The sequence below is a fragment of the Girardinichthys multiradiatus genome, chromosome 2 (genome assembly GCF_021462225.1).
Source record: "Girardinichthys multiradiatus isolate DD_20200921_A chromosome 2, DD_fGirMul_XY1, whole genome shotgun sequence".
Taxonomy (NCBI): domain Eukaryota; kingdom Metazoa; phylum Chordata; class Actinopteri; order Cyprinodontiformes; family Goodeidae; genus Girardinichthys; species Girardinichthys multiradiatus.
Window position 1 is genome coordinate 17,588,502 of NC_061795.1, and position 15,486 is coordinate 17,603,987.

Sequence of the window (15,486 nt, forward strand, 5' to 3'; positions counted from 1 at the left end):
TTTGATTTTCTTTATCTGTAAGCCATGATCATCAAAATCACAGAACATAAAGATGTGCGTGTGTATGTATGTGTATATATATATATATATATATATATATACACATACACATGCTAATCTGCAAGCAGACAAAAATGTAATGGCATATTTATGCTGCCAGATAAGGGTTCTTCTTCAGAAAGTTTGGTTTGATTTGATCACCTTTAGGTAAAGAATAAATAAAATAAGAGCAAAGATGGATTCTAATTATAGTCTGTATCAGATGACCATCTGATACAGACTAAATAGAAAAATAGAGACACCTTTTGAATCATGCTGTGCATTTGTATTCAGCCCCTCTGAGTTAATGCTTTGTAGAACTGCTTTTTTGCCTGAATGTTTTGCCCATTTCTTTATGCAAAATAGCTCCAGCTTAGTCAGGTTTGATGAAGAGTGACTTTGACTGGACCGTTCCAACACATGAATATACTGTGATCCCTTTTACTGTGGCTCTGTCTGTATGTTTAGCGTCTTCTTCTGCATGCTTGCCAAGTCTGCTACACAGCAAGTGACAAACTTTAAGCAGGACTTCTGTCATTTTTCTTCTTACCACTCTACGATGAGGGCCAGATTTTTGGAAGGCAAAGCTAATAGTTGTCCTCTGAGCATTCTACCTGAGGAGTGGATCTCTGCAGCTCACCCAGTTACTGTAGACCTCTTGATTGTTTCTTTGATTAATCCTCTTTCCAAGCCTGTCAGTTTAAGTGGGCGAAGATGTCTTGGTTGGTTTGCCGTTGAGCCATATTCTGTCTGCTTTGTTCTTTGGTCCTTCTGATGCTGTTTGTCTATAGAGTTCTGTATTTAACCTGTTGTTTTGACCCCATTTACAAATTGACCTCTGAAGGCAAGGGCTTGCGCTGAGTAAAGAAGGCTAAATACAAATGCACGCCACACAGTTTACATATTTATTTGTAAAAAGTGTTGAACCTATGTATCCTTTTACTTCCACTTTGCAATTATGCCCTTCTTAGTATTGGTCTATCTAATGAAATCCCAACAAAATACACTGAGGTATGTGGTTATAACGTGACATGTGGAAAAAGATCAAAAGGATACTTTTGCAAAGCACAATATATAAAGCTTTGCTCCCACATGTACTCAGTAAATTGTAAGTTTATAGGGACAAATCCTACGTTTAATTTATTATATGTCATTGGATGCATACCACACTACAAAAACCCACCAACAGAAGACGTTGTGTGTGAAACACGTGTTTTTCTATCCGACACAAGCCAGCTTACATATGCAGACGACTTCAGCTTACAGATCCCATTTGCTTCAGGTCAGTAGTGTTACTGTATGCCTTCAGTTGGAGTCAGACTGTTGTCAATCAAAAACAAGAAGACAATACAAGACGGATTCAACAATCAACGCCAAACAAAGTGAATACAACAGGTTCCTGAAATAAGTTCAGCTGCTCATCCTAACTTTGTTAAGAAGAGATGAATGTGATTCTGTACATGATCACTGAAATACTGTGATGGCACAAAATATTGCTGCCATTGGTTATGAACAGTAGATGTGCAAAAGAGAGGATCTTGAATCTTCTTTTCTCACTGTAATATTAATTCAAGTCACTAGATGGCACCATGAGGCAGTCCAACTCAACACCCCTGCACATGCATGTCTGTAAAAGAATCTACATTTAAAACAAGCTCTAGTTAGACATCAAGACCAATAACAACTCTCTCATGCAGCTTCCGTTGGCCGCGTTTGGCTCCTTTTAGTGTAGAGACCACACTTTTCCACAGTCTTTCAGCTTCCACAGTTCATCTTCTTCACCAGTAGTAGTGTTCTTGCGCACACTGATGCAGCCAGTGTTTCTCCGAGTTCCTAACCGACTTGTCAGATTCCAGCTTTAAGTTCTGCAGCATCTGTAGTCTTTTGTATGGTGTGTTGTTGTCGCTTAACTCTCGCTACAACAGGGTCTAAGAGGTGTCAGGTTCCAACAGTGCGACTGTGTCAGTCTTTGACTAGCCTGTAAATGTGATGCTGTGCGCCATGCTCGCTGGTAGATACTTCAAAGACGTAAGCTATGCACAGCAAGGTCTCCAGTGTGTCCCGGTTTGTCACGACCTGGAAACGAAAAACACAAGTCAAAATATGTATCTCACATGTTTGGAAATTTAGCAGATATGAAGCTTTCTGCATCTTCATCAATATCATAAGATGTACATAGACATTCCCTAATTTCTGCTTATGCATTACCTTTAGATGTGAAAAATTATACATAGTCAAGTGGAAATGTATTCCTGACATTTATTCCTCCTCTGAAAAACTACGTAAGTTCTTTTAGGGTTCCAACAAAATTTGTATTAAAACAGTTTTTCTAAGATTGTGGACATTAAAGTACAAAACATTTATACCTCAGATCTCACAAATCACAAAACACCACCATGCTGATGTTGACTTCACCTCAAATTCCCTTTTATAATAAAATTAGTACTTGTAAAGTCAGGAATGTGTTATCCTACACTAAATCCAGTTTCTTTAAAAAGCAATTTGGAATCAATGTTATATTTGTATGATTTGTTAAATAATAAAAATGGGGGTTTCAGTGCTTAGTTTGTTTATTATCTTAATCAGACCCTTTACATCTAAAATCCTAAACTAAGAGGGTCTACAGGACAAAAAGCAGTAAAATTGCCCTGTTTATATGTTTGAATTAATGTTTTGGGGGTTCAGTGAGTTCTCTGTTGGTAACGCAAAGATCAAACTAAGCAATGAATTTGCCACAATACAGCTTGCAACATCAGGGCATAAGCAAGTTGCAAGTTGTAATGTGGCAAATCAAATAAAAAGAATATAATTTTAATATAACTCAATGTAAAAAAAAACCAAAGAAAACATTCTTTTTTCAGCAATTTACATTTCTATCATTTAAGTATTGAAAAACTAAAAACGGCCAATAAACGACCATTGGACTCAAAAATCCAATTTTTTTCCCAACCATTGGATACATCATAATAAGTACCACAAGCTCCTTTGTTCAACAACACTCTTTGGGGTGGAGCTGCTACTGAGGGAGGAAGACTCAAACTGAGATATTTTCTATATCAGTGAGTTGTTTAAAAGAAGAGGAAACAGAGATGAAAGGAGCTAGGTAAAAGGAAACTGTCTAGACATGTCAGCAGTTTATTCAGGCTGTAGGAAAGCAAGATTTTCAGGAGAAGATAACAGGAAGGCTGAAAAGAGTACCACAAAGCTGCTCTATTTTATCCTCTTGAGCTTTCAGCCTGTGTTATAAAATGTGTAAGATTTTGACATTTCTGCAGCCTTTTGGAAATCTAAAGTTAGGGTAAGATATAAATTCTCCAGGGAATACACAGGAGACTGCTGTTTTAGTAATGCTAGGAGGGGAAACTGCACTAATCACTAATATGAGATGCTGGAGACAGTTTAAAATGAAAACTCTGTGATCATTTTGTCTTTTGTGATGGCTTTCTCCAGCACACAATGGGATGTCGCCTCTGCTCCAAACATAAATAGATAATGACCATACCCAGTAGGAAGACTTTTAAAATATCCTGTTCTTATGCCTTTTTATATCATACATTAGTTCTTCCAAAAACAATAAGACAAACACCAAAACAGCCTTGGCAGGAAATCGGCTACAAAATTTTGACTGGTGCAATTCAACTTGAAAAATTATCAAATCCAATTTCACACTTTCCAGACTTTTTAATACTGCACAGGAACCTTGTTTTCTAATATGCTAAGCTAACCATCATCTATAACATTGCAAGAGGAGAGTGACAATGCCATGGCAATGCTACAAGCACAACACAAGCACACAGCTTTTGCAACTCGTTGTTTTCTGTTGTCTTGCATTGAATGCAACACTTGTCACAAGAGGCAGTATCCATTGTGCTGCAACAGTTCGTCTCCATGTATTTGCTGGCTATATGTGATTATGAGCTGTTGGTTAATCTGAACTAAATCAGCCCATTGAGACATATAATGACATGCTGCCATGTGGTCGTCAGCGTAGGCTCAATATGGTTATTGTCCTCAGGCTCGTTTCACAGGAATGCAGCCGTCAATAGAAGGAACACAAAATTCTTTGAACATTGTTGCTGATAATGACTCTTGCGGTGGTGATGCATTCGCTCCACTCGATGCGCTTTCCTCTCAGTGTCCGTTGTCTGAGGTGCACAGCGGCTCATTCAGGAGGATCTAGCTAACTTCAGCATCAATGAAATGATGTGCGAGAAAAGGATCTAGTCTGACCACTTACAGACTGTTGGTAGTCACACTTATGTGTGAATAATATTTTTAACAAACCATAAAATACTTTGAGAAAATGTTTTTTTAAACATCAGCCAGTAGTTTCACAACTGTAGTTTTTGAGAGTTTCTGAATCAGCCTTCAATGTTGACTAATTTCTGAAGGTATAGGTTTACCAGAAGGTAAATACAGAGTGAGAGATCTAAAAAAAAAATAAGGACCAAATTATTTACTTTTGAAGATATATCTCAAATTAAGTATTATTAGAAAACCAATAGCATGATAATTTCTGCCATTCTGTGAATATAGCTAATAGTCATATTGAGTTGAGTAAAAAAGTAAAATTTTGAATTAGAACTAGCCTATTTTGTGAGATACACAAATCTTGGTATAGTCTTTATATAACCTAGCCCTGCTTTAAACGTCTCTACAGCTTTCGCCCTGACATGTCTGCTGTGTTCCTTGGTCTTCATGATGCTGTTTGTTCACTAATGTTCTCTAACAAACCTCTGAGGCCTTCACAGATCAGCTGGATCTATACCAAGATTAAATTACAATGATTTGAACTCTATTTACTAATTAGGTGACTTCTAAAGGCAATTGGTTGCACTAGATTTATTTAGGGGTATCACAGTAAAAGGGGGTGAATGTAACTGCATGCCACACTTCTTCACATAAACTCCGAATTAAATATATTGAAGTTTAAAAATATCCCCTCATATGTTAGCAACATGCATGGTGACTGAGTCTATAAAATTACTGCCGGTAATCAGAACAAACCTCACATTCTTGTAATGTACCTGTAGGATAGTGAAGTTTTCCAGCACGCTGTTCATCATATATTTCTCCGGGAGGTGTTTGAGCTTGTGGATGAAATTGATCATGTATTCACACAGCGGGGATCGGTGGATCCGAAACACATATCGACCATTCTCAAAGCGTGCATACTCCGTCTGTAAAAAAAAAATAAACATAAAAATGTGCAAATTGATCCCATTTTTAAGAGAACCTGACATTCTGAAAGAGGAGTTAAAACCCCGAAAGGGTTAAAATATTCCACCTAGGAAAGAAAACAAAAACCAGGAGGATATATGTTCCACTGACACTTAAATGGATACGGTAGATCTATGGGATAAGCTGTAATGTGAGTAATACAATAAATCTAATGCAGCATATGGCATGCTAGATTTGACATTAAACACATTTCTCGTCACAACTGCAATCAAATAATGAAACCATTAAATGTAATCACGTGGCCTGCTGAGGCAGACGGCTCCACCAAGAGATATGGTATATGTGTGTGTGTGTGTTTGTGTTAATATTGTGCAATCCATCAGCCCTGTGTGGGGGCTGAGTGGCGACTGTATTGTTAAGTGGAAATATAGGACTTAGTCAGAATGGGGAGATCTTATGAGTCAGTTTCCTGACCACAGATCAGAGGTAACTGACTGGAACCCATCTGAACCAGCAGCAGTTATTCATGCAGGGAGAGAACTGTGGGTTACTGTGCGGTCATGTCCCTTTTAATGTTGAAACTGAAAGAGAGACTCTTGATATTTTACACTGTCTTACCTCCACTTTCTCCACCACCTGTTTGCCGAAAGAGCAGACCTTGGTGGATGAGGTGATAATCATGTTCTCAGAGCTCTCGTACTGGCTGGACACACCGTAGAAGAAGCTGCTGTCATCCTGTAGGTTTACACTGAGGTCCGCCTTGAAGGAAGAACCACAATACACACCAGGGTCAGCTTAACAAAATCAGTTCTCCTAAAATGCAGATTTGTTTAAGGCTTTTCCTCAGGTCTGAATGCTCTGCTATTTAAGTGATTTCTAAGGTTTCTGTAGCCCTCTGTGAGTATGACGAGTAATGAAGCAAAAGGGAAAGTTGTATGCATGCCAGAGCAGTCTGCTGAGCTTTTAAAGAATTATATCACCCAAATAATCACAACCTTTTTCTCAGTCTTCTTTGCAAGATGGCTGAAGACTTTTCTGGTTAGATAGATGGTGTCTGAGCAAAAAACTTAAATGTTTTGCCAAAAGGTTTCAATTGGATTTAAGTCAAGACTTGGACTGGGCCATTTGAACACATCATATTGTATGCATCATATGCTTTGTTTCAAACTATTTCATTTTATTGTTTAGGAGTCTTGTTCTGTTGGATAGATATTCTAAATCGATAATGTGAGCTTTGACTACACCGATTTCATTGCACCCTTCAGATAGAGACAACACACTAAGCCTGCAAAGACTTAAAGACTAGTTAAGAAAATATTAAGCCCTTCTGAATTTACGTTTAATGCCTTTAAAAATCTGAAACTAATTGTTATTCCAAACATTTGCTTTTATGATCTTCTTGGACAAAATGTTCCCTTAAGCTGAACCCAACGGAAGATGATAGTAATGTTCCCTGAAACTCAGGTTGAAGCAGATTCGCCCAGCTCTTCTCCTCCCAGAGCTTCTAAAATGAGGCAGGTCTCTAATCAGATTACAGATCAGACTGAGGTGCCATCTCCTCTGTCAGACAGCTGGGCTGTTTTACCTTTTACCCCTGTCGGGCTCTTGTCCTCTAATGGGCCATCGAGACACCGCTCAGCCTCCTCTCATCTTTTCATCACCCCGTTTGTCTTCATCCCTAGCTCATGTAATTTCTCTATTTGTCTTCATCCCTAGGGGCCAGTGGCCCTCCCCAAATTGCCGTCCTCTGCTTCCCTAACAGCCAGCGAGGGAATTCATCCAATTACAATCATCAGCGTGCAATTGGCTGATTAGATCACGGAGGGCTGGCTGGCTGTGTAACAATTTAGCCGAGCCGGTTCAAATCAGATTCCCGCTGCACTTCAAAGGCGTGAGACAATCCGTTAGGACAGAGCCACGGGCGCTGGAAGGGAGAGGGACCGGGGAGCCAGTGGCCGACAGGAGGGTTCGCAGGAAATTCAATCTAGAATACCATAGCTTTGGAGGTGGGTCAGTCGCCTGTCACTGTCCCCATGCCAACCCGCGCCTCAGCACAGCCCCCACAGTCATGACCTGCCTCCTGGCAGCAGCATAATAAAAAAGGTTTCACAGCTTTAATAATTTTTTTTTTTTATCACATTTTTAGGTGCGTCAAGGATTACGGTAAGGCAAATATTTCTGCTGTTTTTTCCCTACAGCCGTTTAGTTGTATTTGTGTGTTTTTATTTTGTCATGGATGCCTTGAGGACAGGAAGACCACTTTGGGATATGATAAGCCGAACAAACTGAAGGCACAAAGTGTTACGAGCTTGTTTTCCTCTTGCGCCGAGCTGCAGATGTCACAACCGTTGACTCCACCAGACTCTGACATGAACCAAGAGAGTAATATTTCACAGATAGATGTCCTATTGGTTACATGCCCCCCAGAATTTCTGCCGCGATCCGTAACTCTTGTTCACGCTGTCTGTATCCCTATTTGTATCTCCTCTTTATTGCTGTCTTGCTCTACTTTTCCTTATGATATATGACATGGTTAGTCATCTCCTTCCTCCCTTAACCCCCGAATCAAATGCCATGGATCCACCAGCTGCTCTTTCCAAGGAATGGAGAAGGCCGATCCAAACACAGTGGACCTCACCAATGTCTTTTATCTCTTTACAATAAATAATGTGGATGTCAAGCATGCAAGAAGGGTAATGCCACAAATATACTCCTATCTGGCAGAATGAGAGGCAAGGCGGCACTTTGAACTTGACTTTCTCAGTGTCCTCAGCTTCAAACTATAATTTATACACGAAATACTTCTAATCACTCTGGACTTCCAACAATTCAGATACAAATGCAAACATGACTGGTGACTGGCGAAATGTGTTCAATTATGTGATCAGTGAATACTGCCTACTAAGTGCTACTGGGTGGTGCTGACAACACTCTGGTTTGGACAATGTTCCCAAAGGAGTAAGACTTGAAGTTAGCTACATCCAGGATCAATCAGGTGTTAATAAAATAAAGCTCAGAGAAGATATTTAAAATTTAACCAGAATTTATGTGACATTTCAAGATATGTTGGTGGTTAAATCAGGCTGTGAGAGGAGCGAAACCTTTGCATATTACAGAAAGGCTTAACTGAGAATAGCAAAGTTGTTCTTTTGTTATCCTTTTGAGCTTTCAACCTCTGTCAGTCATGGAATCTACTCTCTGTAAAGAATGCACACAGTGACCACAGTTTAAGTAATGATAGCTATCTGTGCTAACCGCATACAACTCCAACTACATATTATCTTCATTTTAAAATAATGATCAAACGATTTTTATCACAACTGCATTCCCATACTACAGTGTGACTCTGCTTCTAATAACTTCTTGTATTATAGCTCTCATTTCTAGAGAAACTACAGGGGTTGGACAATGAAACTGAAACACCTGGTTTTAGACCACAATAATTTATTAGTATGGTGTAGGGCCTCCTTTTGCGGCCAATACAGCGTCAATTCGTCTTGGGAATGACATATACAAGTCCTGCACAGTGGTCAGAGGGATTTTAAGCCATTCTTCTTGCAGGATAGTGGCCAGGTCACTACGTGATACTGGTGGAGGAAAACGTTTCCTGACTCGCTCCTCCAAAACACCCCAAAGTGGCTCAATAATATTTAGATCTGGTGACTGTGCAGGCCATGGGAGATGTTCAACTTCACTTTCATGTTTATCAAACCAATCTTTCACCAGTCTTGCTGTGTGTATTGGTGTATTGTCATCCTGATACACGTCACCACCTTCAGGATACAATGTTTGAACCATTGGATGCACATGGTCCTCAAGAATGGTTCGGTAGTCCTTGGCAGTGGTGCGCCCATCTAGCACAAGTATTGGGCCAAGGGAATGCCATGATATGGCAGCCCAAACCATCACTGATCCACCCCCATGCTTCACTCTGGGCATGCAACAGTCTGGGTGGTACGCTTCTTTGGGTCTTCTCCACACCGTAACTCTCCTGGATGTGGGGAAAACAGTAAAGGAGGACTCATCAGAGAACAATACATGTTTCACATTGTCCACAGCCCAAGATTTGTGCTCCTTGCACCATTGAAACCAACGTTTGGCATTGGCATGAGTGACCAAAGGTTTGGCTATAGCAGCCCGGCCGTGTATATTGACCCTGTGGAGCTCCCGACGGACAGTTCTGGTGGAAACCGGAGAGTTGAGGTGCACATTTAATTCTGCCGTGGTTTTATGTTTTTTGGATACAATCCGGGTTAGCATCCAAACATCCCTTTCAGACAGCTTCCTCTTGCGTCCACAGTTAATCCTGTTGGATGTGGTTCGTTCTTCTTGGTGGTATGCTGACATTACCCTGGATATCGTGGCTCTTGATACATCACAAAGACTTGCTGTCTTGGTCACAGATTCGCCAGCAAGACGTGCACCAACAATTTGTCCTCTTTTGAAATCTGGTATGTCACCCATAATGTTGTGTGCATTTCAATATTTTGAGCAAAACTGTGCTCTTACCCTGCTAATTGAACCTTCACACTCTGCTCTTACTGGTGCAATGTGCAATCAATGAAGACTGGCTACCAGGCTGGTCCAATTTAGCCATGAAACCTCCCACACTAAAATGACAGGTGTTTCAGTTTCATTGTCCAACCTCTGTAGAATCAGACGAAATGGATATCTGTAACTGAAAGCTTTCCAAAAAGCAAAGTGAAAAGTGCCCATAAATTCTGATGAGTGCATAACTGGATTTTTCCCATATATGACTCCTTTCTGCAAAAACAGAAGCTGTTTCCCCTATGCTGCGTCAGATTTTGACCTGCAGATGCTGATGTGTTCACTGAGCACCAGAAAGAGACACTGACTACTCAGAATGCCTTACAAAGCAACATCATGCCTTTGGGTAACTGTTTTTTAGATACAGAGAATGGTAAGCATGTTGACTTATCTAAGAAAGTGTCTTGAGGCTCTCATTAACTGTGATCCTGCAAACACATTGCAAAAATAATTTTGCACATCAGGGACATTCAATAATACTCTGGCCCAAACAAATATCCGAATAAACCTGAATACATCCTCAGTCCTCCCCCTCATATTCTCTAAAGAAAACATGTATTAACAAATTTGAACACTGTGTTTTTTCTTTTACATTTTGAACCTGACTCAACAAAAGCTTTTATGTTCCCAAAACAGGAGAAAATCAAGAGTTTGTTCCCTAATTGTGCTACAAAGCCAATACCGTGTCTCTGTTCGATTTCAGGACATTGAAATAAGACATAAAGAATAAAATTAGGAAAAGCACCTCATGCCCACTGTCTCACAAAATGGAGGACTTGTGATGCTGTGGGCCTAGTTCTCTTACAAAGGTTCAGAGTACATGGCATCATCAACTGTTTGAGGTTTCAAATAAAAATGTGGTGGACTCAACCAGAAAATGGATGATGGACCATCTGAGCTGAAAAATGATTTGAAACAAATGAACAAATCAGTACAGAAATGTAATTTGTGGTCATTAAGTACGATGTAAAAGATTTTTCATCGTTTATTTGCTGTTTATGATGCAAATAATAAATGTCTTTATAGAGGTAAACACACGTAGCGGACATCAGAATTGTACAAGGCCAGACACTACAACCCTCTGTGTTCACCTTCTCTTGCTGGATATTCCTACACATCTCTGCATGCTTCTGCCATTTCTTTGTATCCCTTGTATTGTCATCATGCTTTACTCTCTTAACACTTTCAAAGTGTCACTGTCTCTGACTGCGATTTAAGAGCGTTGCATGGACATCTGTGCATGATTGTGTGTGTAGGGGGGGTATCTATAAATAAGGACGGGGGGTGGGGGGGTCACGAGCATTCGACTCAGTCTAATAGTGCAGAGACAGGTGTCTGGGATCACATTTCTCCTGCTGAAAGATCAGGCCTGCCACTCTCCCCAAGGCTGCTGTCACACACACGAACATACATGCACGCACACACACACACAGACACATACAAATACAGTAATGACAGAAGCCTCCTGCACAGCAGCGCTCATTGTGATGGCAGATGAAACACAGATAAGGTCATGGGAGTGGTGACTTTCCATCCTTTCTGGCCCTAAATCGAGCTTAAAAGCCTTTAACTCCAATGGTTAAGCTATTTCAACACAGTTAACACCACAAGGCCATTAACTGCCAACAGGTGCTAGTGAACATTAACAAGAGTATGCTCACTTTGCCCTCTTGACTTGGGGAGGATTAGATGATGATGTAGGAAACTGTCAACTTTCAGACTTAGTTCTACAGGTTGAATAAAACAAATAAGCTCTACCCAGAATTTGACGAGAAAGAAAGCGTTGTGTGGCCCTTTGTCGAACAGCTCTTTCAGGCCCCCTTTTTTCTCCGGGAACTTGTCATAGATCTGCCTGATGTCCACTGACTCCAGATAGGGGTCGCTGTAGCTCGGGTTGGACTGGCCGATGTGCACGAACAGGTGCTTGTTGAACTGAAAAGACAAGAAAGATTTTAGAGGACAATAATCCAGAAGTAGTGAATTTCCAGTTTGCCGAACTACGTTCTTATTCCTTAATTTTCTGTAACTTTAATATATTGTGTTTACTGCTACAGTAAGTCATGTCTATTCTCCTATCTCAGCTCCTTCCCCCTTGTCTGAAATTTGGTCGTCAAGAAAACACAGTGCAAATTTCAACCGGTAATTTCAACAGGTAATTTTAGTGTTTTCTAATCTTATTTTTTGGAATGTGTCTGCACAAAATCTTTTAAGTTGATGTAGTGAAATGAGAAAAAAAGTATTTAAAAAATAATTTAAAAAAGGAAAAAAAAAACATAAAAATTGTGCATATGTATCCCCCCCTCTGCTATGAAGCCTATGAAGTTCTGCTGCAACCAATTACCTTCAAAAGTCACATAATTGTAGAAATGAAGTCCACCAGTGTGCAATCTAAGTGTCACATGGTCTGTTAGTATAAACACACCTTTTCTAAAAGGCTCCAGAGGCATCACTAAGCAAGAGGCATCACAATATAAAGACCAAGGAGCTCTCAAACAAGTCAGGGACAAAGTCAGGGTGGGGTTATAAAAAAGTCCAAATGTTTGATGTTCTCCTGGAGCACCATCAAATCCATCATTTTCAAATGAAAAGTACATGGTACCACAACAAAGCTGCCATAGAGAGACACCTACCTAAACTCGCAGACTGAGCAAGCAGGGCATTAATCAGAGAGGCAGCAGAAAGACCAAAGGTAACAATGAAGGAGTTGCAGAGTTCCACAGCAGAAACTGGAGTATCTGTCCGTACGACCACAATGAGCTGTACACTCAATAGAGCAGGACTTTATGGAGGAAGGCATGTTTGGAGTTTGTCAAAAGGCATGTGGGTGACTCCCCAAATGTATGGAGGAAGGTTCTCTGGTCAGATGAGACTAAAACTGAACTTTTCGGCCACCAAAGAAAACCATATGTCTGGTGCAAACCCAACACATCCCATCACCCCAAGAACACCATCTCCACTGTGAAATATGGTGGTGGCAGCATCATGCTGTGGGGATGCTTTTCAGCAGCAGGGACTGGGAAACTGGTCAGAGTTAAGGGAAAGATGGATGGGGCTAAATACAGGGATATTCTGGAGCAAAGCCTGCGTCAGTCTGCCTGTGATATGAGACTGGGCAGAGGTTCACCTTCTAGCAGGACAATGACCCGAAGCATACTACTATAACAACACTCGAGTGGTTTAAGGAGAAACATTTTTATGTGATGGAATGACCTAGTCAAAGTCCAGACCTAAATCAAATTGAGAATCTGTGGTTAGACTTGAAGATTGCTGTTCACAGGCAAAAACCATCCAACATGAAGGAGCTGGAGTCCAAAGCGACTGGCAACTCTAATTGCCACAAAAGAAGGTTCTACAAAGTACTAACTTCTGGGGGGTGGGTTGGGGGTGAAGAGTTATGCGTGCCTGAGTTTTTTGTCCTATTTATTGTTTGCTTCACAATAAAAATATAATGCATCCTCAAAGCTGTAGGTGTGTTATGTAAATGAAATGATGCAAACTTTTATTCCAGGTTGTGAGGCAATAAAATATACAAAATGCCAAGGATGGTGAGTAATTTTGCGAGGCACTGTATTTCTCTAGATACAGTACGTTTCACACCCTTGGTCGACCTTGATAAAGATCTGGACTAAATTAAAGGAAGACAGAAATGAATATAACCATTACTGCAATAGTATAATTTCCCACAGAAAAATAAACCTTACATTTATTTACTATTTATTTTTTGATTTAATATTCATTTGTGCAGAAAAATCATTTCAAATTATTGCATTTGTTATTATTTTTACAAATCACAAGTGCTACACTTATTGGCCTCCTCTGTACAACTCTTCTAATGTTTTTAACATTTCACAAGGTTGGACTTTTTACATATCTTTACCAGGGGTGACATTAAATGTGGAGAGCGCTAGTATACCATATTTGGCTAAAAAAAAAAATGCTAAGGCTGCTTGGATTTACTTTTAATAGAGAAATAAGAAATGATGAAAAATCTAGAGCAATGGGTATGTTGACAAGAGAAGCATATCTCAGAGATCTGTAGAACAGTAGAAAAAAGACATGTGTGCTGCACTGTGGAATGTTCTTTGCCATTTTGTTTTTGCATAGCATCATATATTAAAAATGATCGTTCATAGGATGATGTACTATCTTGATTAAGATCTGAGGGTTAAAGTCATAGAAATAAATTAGTAAAACCTTAGTCAGCTTGTTCGTTTTTTTATTTTTTATTTCAAAGTCATTTTGTGACTAAACCTCTGAGATTGATACTCTCCAGAAAACCACAGATGGAAGAATGCAGCTGAGCTCACAGTCTCTGAGTCCTGAGGTTGCTCCAGGAAGGCGGAGAACTCCAGCATTCGCAGCTTGGAGCTGGCAATACTTCTGCCCTGCCAAGGGGGAGCGCTGGGAGACATGGACAGCCCTGCTGTGCCTTCATAACCTGCAAAACAGTGAGCATGTAAATGTGCTGCTTGTGTGGGATGAAATTAAAACTTAACACATAAAATCTGGAAGCATTTTTCTGAGCTTTGCATAAACTGTTTTTGGTGAACTGTGTTGTCCTATCTCTTTGGTGACTTGATGGGCATCTTTCAACATAGCAGAGGAGAGAAAGAGTACCCACCTGTTATCGGGGTCGGGCCTGACGCTTGCATGGCATAACTCTGTTGGGAGAAGGGCTTAATGCTGGGAAGGAGAGAGAGAGACAAGACAGGGAGAGAGAGGCATGTTATGATGCATCTCTGCCCCACAACCCCATCTCATGTACTAATTGGACTGCATGACCTTAAGTGATGCTTGGTGCAGCCTGGTATGCTGAACGCCAGACAGCTGAGGTCTTCTCTTTCTAATTGCACTGGTGTGTTTTGATTTGGTCAGAAATTCTTTTCCTGACTGAAATCTATCTTCTATTAAGTAAATAACATGAGAAAACAGTAATGGATGGCAGAAAAGGGGGCAGGGTGGTTACTTACTCCTCATGGCCTCCCGTCTGAGATGGAATTGTCCCATGCCAGAACTAGACAAAAAAACAGAAGAGAGGTTCCACATTAAAATAGATTTTTATGAATCCATTGTGCCTAATCTGCTTTTTAATGTGATACAAATACAATATGCGACAAGAAAAAAAAGTGTTTTACAGTCGTTTTCATTCAATAAGCACGACTCATGTAGTCCCTCTTTGCTTTGATTACTGTTTTCAACACTGTTGACAGCCTCTTAATAAGCTTCATTAGGTAGTCACTTGAAATGGATGAAGGAGTTCCCAGAGGTAGGAATAAAAATAAAGACTAACCACTGAATGAGAAGGTGTGTCCAAAGGTTTGACTGGTGTATACAGTATAAAACCATTTTACTTAATCTGCTTTTTAATGTGATATGAATACAATATAAGACAGAAACAATGCTGAATGAAAAATATAACAATAAATATTAGATAGCACCTGAAATATAGTCTTGCATGTGGGCATTTAGGGGTTTCAGAGTAAATAATTAAATACTCATGTATACCCACTGCATGATGCTGCCACCATAAGGATGGTGTGTCAGTTTTGTTATAGAGATTAAAAAATACACCGGGGGACAATTTCCTAATTAGAAAACTTTCTAAGGCAGTTAGCTGCTCTGGATTTTATTTAGATATTTCAGAGTAAAGGATTCTGAATGCAAATTTACAGGACACTTTTTACATTTATATTTTAAATGATTTTTTCTCCACCGTTA

General features: G+C 39.9%; 1 protein-coding gene across 1 annotated transcript in view; it reads right to left on the reverse strand.

The window, feature by feature from the left end:
- Positions 1–930: 930 nt before the first annotated feature.
- LOC124859566 (transcriptional enhancer factor TEF-3-like) overlaps positions 931–15,486 on the reverse strand; it is a 60,911-nt gene continuing 46,355 nt past the window's right edge. Inside the window, exons 6-12 of the mRNA XM_047352447.1 lie at positions 14,739–14,782; positions 14,390–14,451; positions 14,076–14,206; positions 11,527–11,700; positions 5,839–5,979; positions 5,067–5,219; positions 931–2,115 (exon numbers count right to left, since the gene is read on the reverse strand). Coding sequence (XP_047208403.1) covers positions 2,002–2,115; positions 5,067–5,219; positions 5,839–5,979; positions 11,527–11,700; positions 14,076–14,206; positions 14,390–14,451; positions 14,739–14,782 — 819 coding nt within the window. The 3' untranslated portion in view covers positions 931–2,001. The remainder of the gene's footprint in view (positions 2,116–5,066; positions 5,220–5,838; positions 5,980–11,526; positions 11,701–14,075; positions 14,207–14,389; positions 14,452–14,738; positions 14,783–15,486) is intronic.